Source organism: Salvelinus fontinalis, chromosome 40 (assembly GCF_029448725.1).
Source record: "Salvelinus fontinalis isolate EN_2023a chromosome 40, ASM2944872v1, whole genome shotgun sequence".
Taxonomy (NCBI): domain Eukaryota; kingdom Metazoa; phylum Chordata; class Actinopteri; order Salmoniformes; family Salmonidae; genus Salvelinus; species Salvelinus fontinalis.
In genome coordinates, this window is record NC_074704.1 from 30,002,518 (window position 1) to 30,017,780 (window position 15,263).

Consider the following 15,263-nt stretch of genomic DNA (forward strand, 5'->3'; position numbering starts at 1 on the left):
GGGGGGGGGGCAGTGTGGTATGTAACTGATCCTGACACGGGGGGGGCAGTGTGGTATGTAACTGATCCTGACACGGGCGGGAAAGTGTGGTATGTAACTGATCCTGACACGGGGGGGGGGGGGGGGCAGTGTGGTATGTAACTGATCCTGACACGGGGGGGGGGGCAGTGTGGTATGTAACTGATCCTGACAGGGGGAGGGGGGAGGGGGCAGTGTGGTATGTAACGGATCCTGACACGGGGGGGCAGTGTGGTATGTAATTGATCCTGACACGGGGGGGCAGTGTGGTATGTAATTGATCCTGACACGGGGGGGGGCAGTGTGGTATGTAACTGATCCTGACACGGGGGGGGGGGGGGGGGGCAGAATGGTATGTAACTGATCCTGACACGGGGGGGGGGGGCAGTGTGGTATGTAACTGATCCTGACACGGGGGGGGGGGGGGGGCAGTGTGGTATGTAACGGATCCTGACACGGGGGGGCAGTGTGGTATGTAACGGATCCTGACACGGGGGGGCAGTGTGGTATGTAACGGATCCTGACACGGGGGGGGGGGGGCAGTATGGTATGTAACTGATCCTGACACAGGGGGGGGGGGGCAGTGTGGTATGTAACTGATCCTGACACGGGGGGGAAAGTGTGGTATGTAACTGATCCTGACACGGGGGGGGGGGGGGGGGCAGTGTGGTATGTAACTGATCCTGACACGGGGGGGCAGTGTGGTATGTAACGGATCCTGACACGGGGGGGCAGTGTGGTATGTAACTGATCCTGACACGGGGGGGGGGGGGGCAGTGTGGTATGTAACTGATCCTGACACGGGGGGGCAGTGTGGTATGTAACGGATCCTGACACGGGGGGGCAGTGTGGTATGTAACGGATCCTGACACGGGGGGGCAGTGTGGTATGTAACTGATCCTGACAGGGGGAGGGGGGGGGGGGGCAGTGTGGTATGTAATTGATCCTGACACGGGGGGGGGGGGGCAGTGTGGTATGTAATTGATCCTGACACGGGGGGGGGGGGCAGTGTGGTATGTAACGGATCCTGACACGGGGGGGCAGTGTGGTATGTAATTGATCCTGACACGGGGGGGCAGTGTGGTATGTAATTGATCCTGACACGGGGGGGGCAGTGTGGTATGTAACTGATCCTGACACGGGGGGGGGGGGGGGCAGAATGGTATGTAACTGATCCTGACACGGGGGGGGGGGGGCAGTGTGGTATGTAACTGATCCTGACACGGGGGGGGGGGGGGCAGTGTGGTATGTAACTGATCCTGACACGGGGGGGCAGTGTGGTATGTAACGGATCCTGACACGGGGGGGGGGGGGCAGTATGGTATGTAACTGATCCTGACACAGGGGGGGGGGGCAGTGTGGTATGTAACTGATCCTGACACGGGGGGGGGGGGGGGGCAGTGTGGTATGTAACTGATCCTGACACGGGGGGGCAGTGTGGTATGTAACTGATCCTGACACGGGGGGGTGGGGGGGGCAGTGTGGTATGTAACTGATCCTGACACGGGGGGGGGGGGGGGCAGTGTGGTATGTAACTGATCCTGACACGGGGCGGGGGGGAGGGGGGGCAGTGTGGTATGTAACTGATCCTGACACGGGGGGGGGGGGGGGGGGGGCAGTTTGGTATGTAACGGATCCTGACACGGGGGGGCAGTGTGGTATGTAACGGATTCTGACACGGGGGGGGGGGGGCAGTGTGGTATGTAACTGATCCTGACACAGGGGGGGGGGGGGGCAGTGTGGTATGTAACTGATCCTGACATGGGGGGGTAGTGTGGTATGTAACTGATCCTGACACCGGGGGGGGAGCAGTGTGGTATGTAACTGATCCTGACACCGGGGGGGGGTCAGTGTGGTATGTAACTGATCTTGACACGGGGAGGGGGGGGGAGGGGGGGCAGTGTGGTATGTAACTGATCCTGACACCGGGGGGGGAGCAGTGTGGTATGTAACTGATCCTGACACCGGGGGGGGGGGGGGTATGGAACGGATCCTGACACGGGGAGGGGGGGGGAGGGGGGGCAGTGTGGTATGAAACTGATCCTGACACGGGGGGGCAGTGTGGTATGTAACTGATCCTGACACTTGAAGAGCGCTGTCCGTTTCACCACCATATATAGTAGACTACTTGGAGAGCGCTGTCCGTTTCACCACCAGAGACAGTAGGCTACTTGGAGAGCGCTGTCCGTTTCACCACCAGAGACAGTAGGCTACTTGGAAAGCGCTGTCCGTATCACCACCAGAGACAGTAGACTACTTGGAGAGCGCTGTCCGTTTCACCACCAGAGACAGTAGGCTACTTGGAGAGCGCTGTCCGTTTCACCACCAGAGACAGTAGACTACTTGGAGAGCGCTGTCCGTTTCACCACCAGAGACAGTAGACTACTTGGAGAGCGCTGTCCGTTTCACCACCAGAGACAGTAGGCTACTTGGAGAGCGCTGTCCGTTTCACCACCAGAGACAGTAGACTACTTGGAGAGCGCTGTCCATTTCACCCTCACTATGTGTTCCGGTACCTCACCCCGGATAATCCCCTTCTTTCACCCTCACTATGTGTTCCGGTACCTCACCCCGGATAACCCCTTGCTTTCACCCTCACTATGTGTTCCGGGACTTCCCGATCTACAAACGAAGCACTGCCTAACACTACATAGCTGATTCACATGATCAAAGCATTCAAATGTATATGATTATTTAAATCAGCTGTGCAGCGCCACGGCACAAACCAAAACGTGCACCCCTTTGGGGTCCCGAGGAGAGAGTTGAGTTGTGAGAATGTCTCACCTGTTCTCAGTCTTCTTCAGTCCTGCAGGGTGCCAGGGAGGACTGGAAGCAGCAGCTGGTGGTGTGGTGTTGTCTGTTAGTTTCTTAGTGATGACAGCAGCTGGTGGTGTGGTGTTGTCTGTTAGTTTCTTAGTGATGACAGCAGCTGGTGGTGTGGTGTTGTCTGTTAGTTTCTTAGTGATGACAGCAGCAGGTGTTGTGGTGTTGTCTGTTAGTTTCTTAGTGATGACAGCAGCTGGTGTTGTGGTGTTGTCTGTTAGTTTCTTAGTGATGACAGCAGCTGGTGGTGTGGTGGTGTGGTTGGTGTTGTTGTCTGTTAGTTTCTTAGTGATGACAGCAACAGCAGCCTGGGTCTTGGTACTGCAGTCTTCTTTAGATGGAGAGGCTTTCACATCACCATCCATCTTGAAGACAACTCTACCTCTACCCTGAACCACGTCCCTGTCCCCACCTACCACCACATTCACACCCTTATCCCCTCCCTTATCCCCACCCTTAGCCACACCCTTATCCCCACCCCAACCCTTAGCCACACCCTTATCCCCACCCCAACCCTTATCCCCACCCTTAGCCCCTCCCTTATCCCCACCCTTAGCCACACCCTTAGCCCCACCCCAAACTGAACCCTTATCCCCTCCCTTATCCCCACCCCAACCCTTATCCCCACCCTTAGCCCCTCCCTTATCCCCACCCTTAGCCACACCCTTAGCCCCACCCCAAACTGAACCCTTATCCCCTCCCTTATCACCACCCCAACCTGAACCCTTATCCCCTCCCTTATCCGCTACCCCACCGCCACCCAAACTCACTACCACACTCACAACCTGGCCAACCCCCACTACTGTCCCCTGCGTGCCGGCGTTGGGGACTTTATTTGTGGGTCGACTCTGTGCCTGGGTCTGGCCCTGGTTCTCCTGCCCAGTAGGGGCGTTCCCAGACTGGAAGAACTGGAGCCGTGCCTGCTGGGTCTGGGATGCTGTGGGAGTGGTGGCGCTAGTTGTAGTGTTGAAGCTCCGTGGGACTGTGATGGGTCCAGAGGCTGCAGGGCTCACTATGCCCAGGGAGGAGAGCCCCGGGCTGGGCCGCGAGGAGGAGGCAGAGGGGGTGATGGGTGCAGAGACTGCAGGGCTCACTATGCCCAGGGAGGAGAGCCCCGGGCTGGGCCGCGAGGAGGAGGCAGAGGGGGTGGTGGGTCCAGAGGCTGCAGGGCTCACTATGCCCAGGGAGGAGAGCCCCGGGCTGGGCCGCGAGGAGGAGGCAGAGGGGGTGGTGGGTCCAGAGGCTGCAGGGCTCACTATGCCCAGGGAGGAGAGCCCCGGGCTGGGCCGCGAGGAGGAGGCAGAGGGGGTGGTGGGTCCAGAGGCTGCAGGGCTCACTATGCCCAGGGAGGAGAGCCCCGGGCTGGGCCGCGAGGAGGAGGCAGAGTGGGTGTTGGTTTTGGATCCGTCGGATTTGGAGCTCAGCCAGCTAGGGACAAATTTGGAGGGGGTACTGGTGGGTGTCGGAGCTGGGGTGGATTTCGGGGGGTCTGTGTATTTGGGTCCGGGGGTATTCCTGGAGAGGTCTGAGAGAGGGGTGGTCTTGACAGTGGGAGGCGGGTGAGGGGTGTATTTGGAGGCAGCAGGGGTAGTAGGGTTGTTTTTGGGCAGGTCTCGGAGAGGGGTGTGTGTTGGCAGCGCCCCCTGGGGGTGTTGGTGGGAGGTACAGATGAAGGAGCCTGGTGTTGGTCCAGGTTTACTGTTACCAGACAGTAGAGTGGTGGAACACTCACTACACCTGGAGAACACAGGAACAGACATGACATAGAACACCTATATATGGAGAACACAGGAACAGACATGACATAGAACACCAACTATATATAGAGAACACAGGAAGTTAACCCTTTAACCCTTTCAATAGGTGACTGGTATAATAACACATGGTACAGCTCCATATACAGTTGAAGTCAGAAGTTTACATACACTCAATTTGTTTTCGGTAGCGTTGCCTTTAAATTGTTTAACTTGGGTCAAATGTTTCGGGTAGCCCTTCCACAAGCTTCCCACAATAAGTTGGGTGAATTTTGACCCATTCCTCCTGACAGAGCTGGTGTAATTGAGTCAGGTTTGTAGGCCTCCTTGCTCGCACACGCTTTTTCAGTTCTGCCCACAAATGTTCTATAGGATTGAGGTCAGGGCTTTGTGATGGCCACTCCAATACCTTGACTTTGTTGTCCTTATAAGCCATTTTGCCACAACTTTGGAAGTATGCTTGGGATCATTGTCCATTTCGGAAGACCCAGTTACGACCAAGCTTTAACTTCCCGACTGATGTCTTGAGATGTTGCTTCAATATATCTATACAATTTTCTTTCCTCATGATGCCATCTATTTTGTGAAGTGCACCAGTCCTTCCTGCAGCAAAGCACCCCCACAACATGATGCTGCCACCCCCGTGCTTCGCGGTTGGGATGGTGTTCTTCGGCTTGCAAGCCTCCCCTTTTTTCCTCCAAAAATAACGATGGTCATTATGGCCAACAGTTCTATTTTTGTGTCATCAGACCAGAGGACATTTCTCCAAAAAATACGATCTTTGTCCCCATGTGCAGTTGCAATCCGTAGTCTGGCTTTTTTAATGGCGGTTTTGGAGCAGTGGCTTCTTCCTTGCTGAGCGGCCTTTCAGGTTATGTCGATATAGGACTCGTTTTACTGTTGATATAGACAATTTTGTACCGGTTTCCTCCAGCATCTCCACAAGGTAATTTGCTGTTGTTCTGGGATTGATTTGCACTTTTCGTACCAAAGTCCGTTCATCTCTAGGAGACAGAACGCATCTCCTTCCTGAGCGGTATGACGGCTGCGTGGTCCCATGGTGTTTATACTTGCGTACTATTGTTTGTACAGATGAACGTGGTACCTTCAGGCGTTTGGAAATTGCTCACTGTTTCTGAGGTCTTGGCTGATTTCTTTTGATTTTCCCATGATGTCAAGCAAAGATGCACTGAGTTTGAAGGTAGGCCTTGAAATACATACATAGGTTCACCTCCAATTGACTCAAATAATGTCAATTACCCGATCAGAAGCTTCTAAAGCCAAGACATAATTTTCTGGAATTTTCAAAGCTGTTTAAAGGCACAGTCAACTTAGTGTATGTAAACTTCTGACCCACTGGAATTGTGATACAGTGAATTATAAGTGAAATAATCTGTCTGTAAACAATTGTTGGAAAAATGACTTGTGTCATGCACAAAATAGATGTCCTAAGCGACTTGCCAAAACTATAGTTTGTTAACAAGAAATTTGTGGAGTGGTTAAAAAACTAGTTTTAATGACTCCAACCTAAGTGTATGTAACCTTCCGACTTCACCTGTAGTTAACCCTTTCAACAGGTGACTGGTAAAATAACACATGGTGGAGTAATTAACATGGTGAAGAAGTCTTACCTGGCACAGCTCCTGTGATACAGCCTCCCATCCACTAGGTGTCTCTGGACCAGATGAACGTGTTTATTACACACGGAACACTTACTGCTCAGAGTCCCCGTCTTATTGGAGCGCTCCGACAACACATCCTTCTGGGGGGGAGGGACAGATTAGCCTTCTGTTAGTTACAACAGGCTCAGGAGTATTTAACCTAGGGGACGCAGCCCCCTAGGGGTTATTGGAGGTACTACAGTGGGTCTGTGAAACAATGATTATTTTTATTACTAATCGCTGGAAACAAAACAGAAAACAAAGATGTTGAATTACAACCCTACACTAGAAAAGAGGAGAATCTTATTGTATTCCTCAACTCGTTACATTGAGCTAATTATCTGACATCGGCTTTGACAATAGAATCAAATCAAAGTGTATTGGTCACGTGCAAAGTACAGTGAAATGCTTGCTTTGCTAATAACTCTTCAACATCAATATCCATCAAGAATCAAATACCCAAATGCAAAAGTCCAAAAATAACAACTAGTAACAATAATTAGCTTGTTAATAAGATGAATCAGGCTGGTTACAACTGGGCCGGAGTGAAACCCTACAGGAGGGCATCGCTCCAGGAACAGGGCCGGAGTGAAACCCTACAGGAGGGCGTCTCTCCAGGAACAGGGCCGGAGTGAAACCCTACAGGAGGGCATCTCTCCAGGAACAGGGCCGGAGTGAAACCCTACAGGAGGGCGTCTCTCCAGGAACAGGGCCGGAGTGAAACCCTACAGGAGGGCTTCTCTCCAGGAACAGGGCTGGGAACCCCTACAGGAGGGCATCTCTCCAGGAACAGGGCTGGGAAACCCTACAGGAGGGCTTCTCTCCAGGAACAGGACTGGGAAACCCTACAGGAGGGCTGTGAAACCCTACAGGAGGGCGTCTCTCCAGGAACAGGGCCGGAGTGAAACCCTACAGGAGGGCATCGCTCCAGGAACAGGGCCGGAGTGAAACCCTACAGGAGGGCATCGCTCCAGGAACAGGGCTGGAAAACCCTACAGGAGGGCATCTCTCCAGGAACAGGGCTGGAAAACCCTACAGGAGGGCATCTCTCCAGGAACAGGGCCGGAGTGAAACCCTACAGGAGGGCATCTCTCCAGGAACAGGGCCGGAGTGAAACCCTACAGGAGGGCATCTCTCCAGGAACAGGACCGGAGTGAAACCCTACAGGAGGGCATCTCTCCAGGAACAGGGCCGGAGTGAAACCCTACAGGAGGGCCTCTCTCCAGGAACATGGCCGGAGTGAAACCCTACAGGAGGGCGTCTCTCCAGGAACAGGGCCGGAGTGAAACCCTACAGGAGGGCATCTCTCCAGGAACAGGGCCGGAGTGAAACCCTACAGGAGGGCATCTCTCCAGGAACAGGGCTGGGAAACCCTACAGGAGGGCATCTCTCCAGGAACAGGGCTGGGAAACCCTACAGGAGGGCATCTCTCCAGGAACAGGGCTGGGAAACCCTGGAGAGACTATTTAAAGGAGATCCTTACCTGCGCTGCCCTGTCTGGTCTGGTTGAGGATTTGGGTGAGGAGGAGGAGGGAGGGCGGTTCTCTGTAGCGGATTTAGAGGGGGAAGAGGCGGGGAAGACCTTGGAGACAACTGCTTGGTTCTTTTTCCCAGAAGGCCCCTCTTCTGTGGATGCCTCCGCTGGACGCTTTATCCCCGCCATGCCGCCAACTACACACACACACACACACACACACACACACACACACACAACTTGATCAAAGTTCATCACAGTATGCCCATATCATGTGGGCAGCATGTGGGCAGCGTGTGGGCAGAGTTTTGGCAGCATGTGAGTATCATGTGGGCAGCATGTGGGCAGCATGTGGGCAGCGTGTTGGCAGCATGTGGGAATCATGTGGGCAGCATGTGGGCAGCGTGTGAGCAGAGTTTTGGCAGCATGTGAGTATCATGTGGGCAGCATGTGAGCAGCGTGTGGGAAGCATGTGGGAAGCATGTGGGCAGCATCACCCAATTTGTAAGTCGCTCTGGATAAGTGACTTAAATGTAATGTAAATGTATCATGTGGGCAGCGTGTGAGTATCGTGTGGGCAGCATGTGAGTAGCATGTGGGCAGCGTGTGAGGATCGTGTGGGCAGCGTGTGAGGATCGTGTGGGCAGCGTGTGAGGATCTTGTGGGCAGCGTGTGAGTATCGTGTGGGCAGCATGTGAGTAGCATGTGGGCAGCATGTGAGTAGCATGTGGGCAGCATGTGAGTATCATGTGGGCAGCATTTTTGCAGCATGTGAGTATCATGTGGGCAGCGTGTGGGCAGCATTTTGTAAGCATGTGAGTATCATGTGGGCAGCATGTGGGCAGAGTTTTGGCAGCATTTGAGTATCATGTGGGCAGCATGTGAGCAGCATGTGAGTATCATGTGGGCAGCATGTTGGCAGCATGTGGGCAGCATGTGGGCAGCATGTGGGCAGCATGTCATGTGTATGTATGCTTGCACATGTTTACTAAATATGTATGTGTGTATGTGTACTACTCACTAGGTGATTTGCCATGGAAGTAGTTGTAGTATTGTGAGACATATGTCAGAATACTGAGTCTGTCTGGTATCTTCAGGGCCACCATGTCCTCAGCATCTAACAGAGCTGGGATCCCCAACTCATCCTCCGCTACCCGGAACGCCTGGGAACACACAGATATATAGAAGGCTGGAACACACAGATGATACATAGAAGGCTGGAACACACAGATGATACATAGAAGGCTGGAACACACAGATATATAGAAGGCTGGAACACACAGATATATAGAAGGCTGGAACACACAGATAGATAGAAGGCTGGAACACACAGATAGATAGAAGGCTGGAACACACAGATAGATAGAAGGCTGGAACACACAGATAGATAGAAGGCTGGAACACACAGATAGATAGAAGGCTGGAACACACAGATAGATAGAAGGCTGGAACACACAGATAGATAGAAGGCTGGAACACACAGATATATAGAAGGCTGGAACACACAGATATATAGAAGGCTGGAACACACAGATATATAGAAGGCTGGAACACACAGATATATAGAAGGCTGGAACACACAGATGATACATAGAAGGCTGGAACACACAGATGATACATAGAAGGCTGGAACACACAGATATATAGAAGGCTGGAACACACCGACGATACATAGAAGGCTGGAACACACAGACGATACATAGAAGGCTGGAACACACAGACGATACATAGAAGGCTGGAACACACAGACGATACATAGAAGGCTGGAAGACACAGACGATACATAGAAGGCTGGAACACACAGACGATACATAGAAGGCTGGAACACACAGACGATATATAGAAGGCTCGAACACACAATACATACAAGGCTGGAACACACAGATGATACATAGAAGGCTGGAACACACAGACGATATATAGAAGGCTGGAACACACAGATACATAGAAGGCTGGAACACACAGATACATAGAAGGCTGTAACACACAGACGATATATAGAAGGCTGGAACACACAGATATATAGAAGGCTGGAACACACAGATACATAGAAGGCTGGAACACACAGATACATAGAAGGCTGGAACACACAGATACATAGAAGGCTGGAACACACAGATACATAGAAGGCTGGAACACACAGATACATAGAAGGCTGGAACACACAGATACATAGAAGGCTGTAACACACAGATACATAGAAGGCTGTAACACACAGACGATATATAGAAGGCTGTAACACACAGACGATATATAGAAGGCTGGAACACACAGATATATAGAAGGCTGGAACACACAGATATATAGAAGGCTGGAACACACAGATATATAGAAGGCTGGAACACACAGATATATAGAAGGCTGGAACACACAGATATATAGAAGGCTGGAACACACAGATATATAGAAGGCTGGAACACACAGATATATAGAAGGCTGGAACACACAGATATATAGAAGGCTGGAACACACAGATATATAGAAGGCTGGAACACACAGATATATAGAAGGCTGGAACACACAGATATATAGAAGGCTGGAACACACAGATATATAAAAGGCTGGAACACACAGATATATAGAAGGCTGGAACACACAGATATATAGAAGGCTGGAACACACAGATATATAGAAGGCTGGAACACACAGATATATAGAAGGCTGGAACACACAGATATATAGAAGGCTGGAACACACAGATATATAGAAGGCTGGAACGCACAGATATATAGAAGGCTGGAACACACAGATATATAGAAGGCTGGAACACACAGATATATAGAAGGCTGGAACACACAGATATATTGAAGGCTGGAACACACAGATATATAGAAGGCTGGAACACACAGATATATAGAAGGCTGGAACACACAGATATATAGAAGGCTGGAACACACAGATATATAGAAGGCTGGAACACACAGATATATAGAAGGCTGGAACACACAGATATATAGAAGGCTGGAACACACAGATATATAGAAGGCTGGAACACACAGATATATAAAAGGCTGGAACACACAGATATATAGAAGGCTGGAACACACAGATATATAGAAGGCTGGAACACACAGATATATAGAAGGCTGGAACACACAGATATATAGAAGGCTGGAACACACAGATATATAGAAGGCTGGAACACACAGATATATAGAAGGCTGGAACACACAGATATATAGAAGGCTGGAACACACAGATATATAGAAGGCTGGAACACACAGATATATAGAAGGCTGGAACACACAGATATATAGAAGGCTGGAACACACAGATATATTGAAGGCTGGAACACACAGATATATAGAAGGCTGGAACACACAGATATATAGAAGGCTGGAACACACAGATATATAGAAGGCTGGAACACACAGATATATAGAAGGCTGGAACACACAGATATATAGAAGGCTGGAACACACAGATATATAGAAGGCTGGAACACACAGATATATAGAAGGCTGGAACACACAGATATATAGAAGGCTGGAACACACAGATATATAGAAGGCTGGAACACACAGATATATAGAAGGCTGGAACACACAGATATATTGAAGGCTGGAACACACAGATATATAGAAGGCTGGAACACACAGATATATAGAAGGCTGGAACACACAGATATATAGAAGGCTGGAACACACAGATATATAGAAGGCTGGAACACACAGATATATAGAAGGCTGGAACACACAGATATATTGAAGGCTGGAACACACAGATATATAGAAGGCTGGAACACACAGATATATAGAAGGCTGGAACACACAGATATATAGAAGGCTGTACACCTGGGAACAAAGAGAGATCAAGAAGGTTGGAATGCCCCCCCCACCAGGAGACTGAAACGTTTTGTCATTGGTCCCCAGATCCTCAAAAAGTTTTACAGCTGCACCGCTGAGAGCAGCTTGCCGTGCTGCCAACTGCTTGGCATCCGTCCACAAGACGCTACAGAGGAGAGTGCGTATGGCCCAGTACATCACTGGGGCCGAGCTTTCTGCCGTCCAGGACCTCTATATCAGGCGGTGTCAGAGGAAGGCCCTAAAAACTGTCAGACTAAATCCACCCAAGTCATAGACTGATCTCAGTCTGTGTTAGCGTACGGCAAGCGATAACAATGTACCAAGTCTGGAACCAACAGGACCCTGACCAGCTTCTACCACCAAGCCATAAGACTGTTAAATAGTTAACCAATAGCTACCCAGACTATCTACATAGGACCTCCATTACCTCGTACCCCTGCACATGGACTCAGTACTGGTACCCCATGTATATAGCAAAGTTATTACCTCGTACCCCTGCACATGGACTCAGTACTGGTACCCCGTGTATATAGCAAAGTTATTACCTCGTACCCCTGCACATGGACTCAGTACTGGTACCCTGTGTATATAGCCAAGTTATTACCTCGTACCCCTGCACATGGACTCAGTACTGGTACCCTGTCTATATAGCCTAGTTATTACCTCGTACCCCTGCACATGGACTCAGTACTGGTACCCCGTGTAAATAGCCAAGTTATCATTGCTATTGTGTATAGAGCCAAGTTATCTATAGAACCAAGTTATCGTTACTCATTGTGTATAGAGCCATGTTATCGTTACTCATTGTGTATAGAGCCAAGTTATCTATAGAACCAAGTTATCGTTACTCATTGTGTATAGAGCCAAGTTATCTATAGAACCAAGTTATCGTTACTCATTGTGTATAGAGCCAAGTTATCGTTACTCATTGTGTAAAGAGCCAAGTTATCTATAGAACCAAGTTATCGTTACTCATTGTGTATAGAGCCAAGTTATCGTTACTCATTGTGTATAGAGCCAAGTTATCTATAGAATCAAGTTATCGTTACTCATTGTGTATAGAGCCAAGTTATCTATAGAACCAAGTTATCGTTACTCATTGTGTATAGAGCCAAGTTATCGTTACTCATTGTGGATAGAGCCAAGTTATCTATAGAACCAAGTTATCGTTACTCATTGTGTATAGAGCCAAGTTATCATTACTCATTGTGTATAGAGCCAAGTTATCATTACTCATTGTGTAAAGAACCAAGTTATCTATAGAACCAAGTTATCATTATTGTGTATATAACCAAGTTAATGTTAATCATTGTGTTTATTGACGTGTGATTACTGTTGTATTACTTGTCTATGTTCTTTCTCTCTGACTTGTTGGGAAGGACCAATCAGCTGATAGTCTACACCTGTTGTTTACCAAGCATGTGACCAATACCATATGATTTAGATATTGTTATCAAGATTGACAGAACCATGCTACAACACACTGTAGATATGGAGATCTGCTGACTCGGGGACTGGTCTATAGAGGCAGAGAACCATGCTACAACACACTGTAGATGTGCTGACTCAGGGACTGGTCTATAGAGGCAGAGAACCATGCTACAACACACTGTAGATATGGAGATCTGCTGACTCAGGGACTGGTCTATAGAGGCAGAGAACCATGCTACAACACACTGTAGATCTGCTGACTCAGGGACTGGTCTATAGAGGCAGAGAACCATGCTACAACACACTGTAGATCTGCTGACTCAGGGACTGGTCTATAGAGGCAGAGAACCATGCTACAACACACTGTAGATATGGAGATCTGCTGACTCAGGGACTGGTCTATAGAGGCAGAGAACCATGCTACAACACACTGTAGATCTGCTGACTCAGGGACTGGTCTATAGAGGCAGAGAACCATGCTACAACACACTGTAGATATGGAGATCTGCTGACTCAGGGACTGGTCTATAGAGGCAGAGAACCATGCTACAACACACTGTAGATATGGAGATCTGCTGACTCAGGGACTGGTCTATAGAGGCAGAGAACCATGCTACAACACACTGTAGATCTGCTGACTCAGGGACTGGTCTATAGAGGCAGAGAACCATGCTACAACACACTGTAGATATGGAGATCTGCTGACTCAGGGACTGGTCTATAGAGGCAGAGAACCATGCTACAACACACTGTAGATCTGCTGACTCAGGGACTGGTCTATAGAGGCAGAGAACCATGCTACAACACACTGTAGATATGGAGATCTGCTGACTCAGGGACTGGTCTATAGAGGCAGAGAACCATGCTACAACACACTGTAGATCTGCTGACTCAGGGACTGGTCTATAGAGGCAGAGAACCATGCTACAACACACTGTAGATCTGGAGATCTGCTGACTCAGGGACTGGTCTATAGAAGCAGAGAACCATGCTACAACACACTGTAGATATGGAGATGTGCTGACTCAGGGACTGGTCTATAGAGGCAGAGAACCATGCTACAACACACTGGAGATATGGAGATCTGCTGACTCAGGGACTGGTCTATAGAGGCAGAGAACCATGCTACAACACACTGTAGATCTGCTGACTCAGGGACTGGTCTATAGAGGCAGAGAACCATGCTACAACACACTGTAGATATGGAGATCTGCTGACTCAGGGACTGGTCTATAGAGGCAGAGAACCATGCTACAACACACTGTAGATCTGCTGACTCAGGGACTGGTCTATAGAGGCAGAGAACCATGCTACAACACACTGTAGATATGGAGATCTGCTGACTCAGGGACTGGTCTATAGAGGCAGAGAACCATGCTACAACACACTGTAGATATGGAGATCTGCTGACTCGGGGACTGGTCTATAGAGGCAGAGAACCATGCTACAACACACTGTAGATTTGCTGATTTAGGGACTGGTCTATAGAGGCAGAGAACCATGCTACAACACACTGTAGATCTGCTGACTCGGGGACTGGTCTATAGAGGCAGAGAACCATGCTACAACACACTGTAGATCTGGAGATCTGCTGACTCAGGGACTGGTCTATAGAGGCAGAGACTCAGAGACAAAGCGCTCTTCTCATTCCAACACTCCCATTGGTCGAGAGGCAGAGACAAAGCGCTGTTCTCATTCCAACACTCCCATTGGTCGAGAGGCAGAGACAAAGCGCTCTTCTCATTCCAACACTCCCATTGGTCGAGAGGCAGAGACAAAGCGCTCTTCTCATTCCAACACTCCCACACCATACATGACTGGAATAGCTGGTAAAGTGACTTTGTTGTGTGAGAAAGAGAGATGTCTTTGTTACTATTTCTGTGTTTGAGAAATCCTTGTCCACTAATTTCTGAATTTGGTCGGCGGTATGTGGGTTAACTCATTGTTTACAGTAGCTGCTATGTAGGTCTTGGTGTTTTAATGGACTGTGTGAATACAGCCCAAGCAACTGAAGTAGCTGGCCTGGCAGGCTGGCCTGGTTCTAAAGCTGCATTTTTAGACCAGAACAAAAAAGTAGGAGAAGAAAACAGACAAGACAGAACAGGACAGATCACAATGATTCAGGACTTAGAGAAACAGACATGTAAAGACAGGACAGATCACAATGATGCAGGACAGAAAGAGAAACCATTGCAGGACCATCAACAGTCTGGAGTTCTTGGAAATTTCTCCTGTTAGATTCCTCACTTTCCTGTCAGAAATGTTCCTTCCTCATGACAGGGAGAAAGAATGGAAA

At 49.6% G+C, this 15,263-nt stretch overlaps 1 protein-coding gene across 1 annotated transcript in view; it reads right to left on the reverse strand.

Moving 5' to 3' along the window:
* Positions 1-15,263, reverse strand: part of LOC129839373 (MICAL-like protein 2) — a 45,001-nt gene that overhangs the window by 20,640 nt on the left and 9,098 nt on the right. The window contains exons 3-7 of the mRNA XM_055906776.1: positions 8,752-8,893; positions 7,740-7,927; positions 6,227-6,357; positions 3,525-4,578; positions 2,803-3,272 (exon numbers count right to left, since the gene is read on the reverse strand). Of these exons, the coding sequence (XP_055762751.1) occupies positions 2,803-3,272; positions 3,525-4,578; positions 6,227-6,357; positions 7,740-7,927; positions 8,752-8,893 (1,985 nt within the window). The remainder of the gene's footprint in view (positions 1-2,802; positions 3,273-3,524; positions 4,579-6,226; positions 6,358-7,739; positions 7,928-8,751; positions 8,894-15,263) is intronic.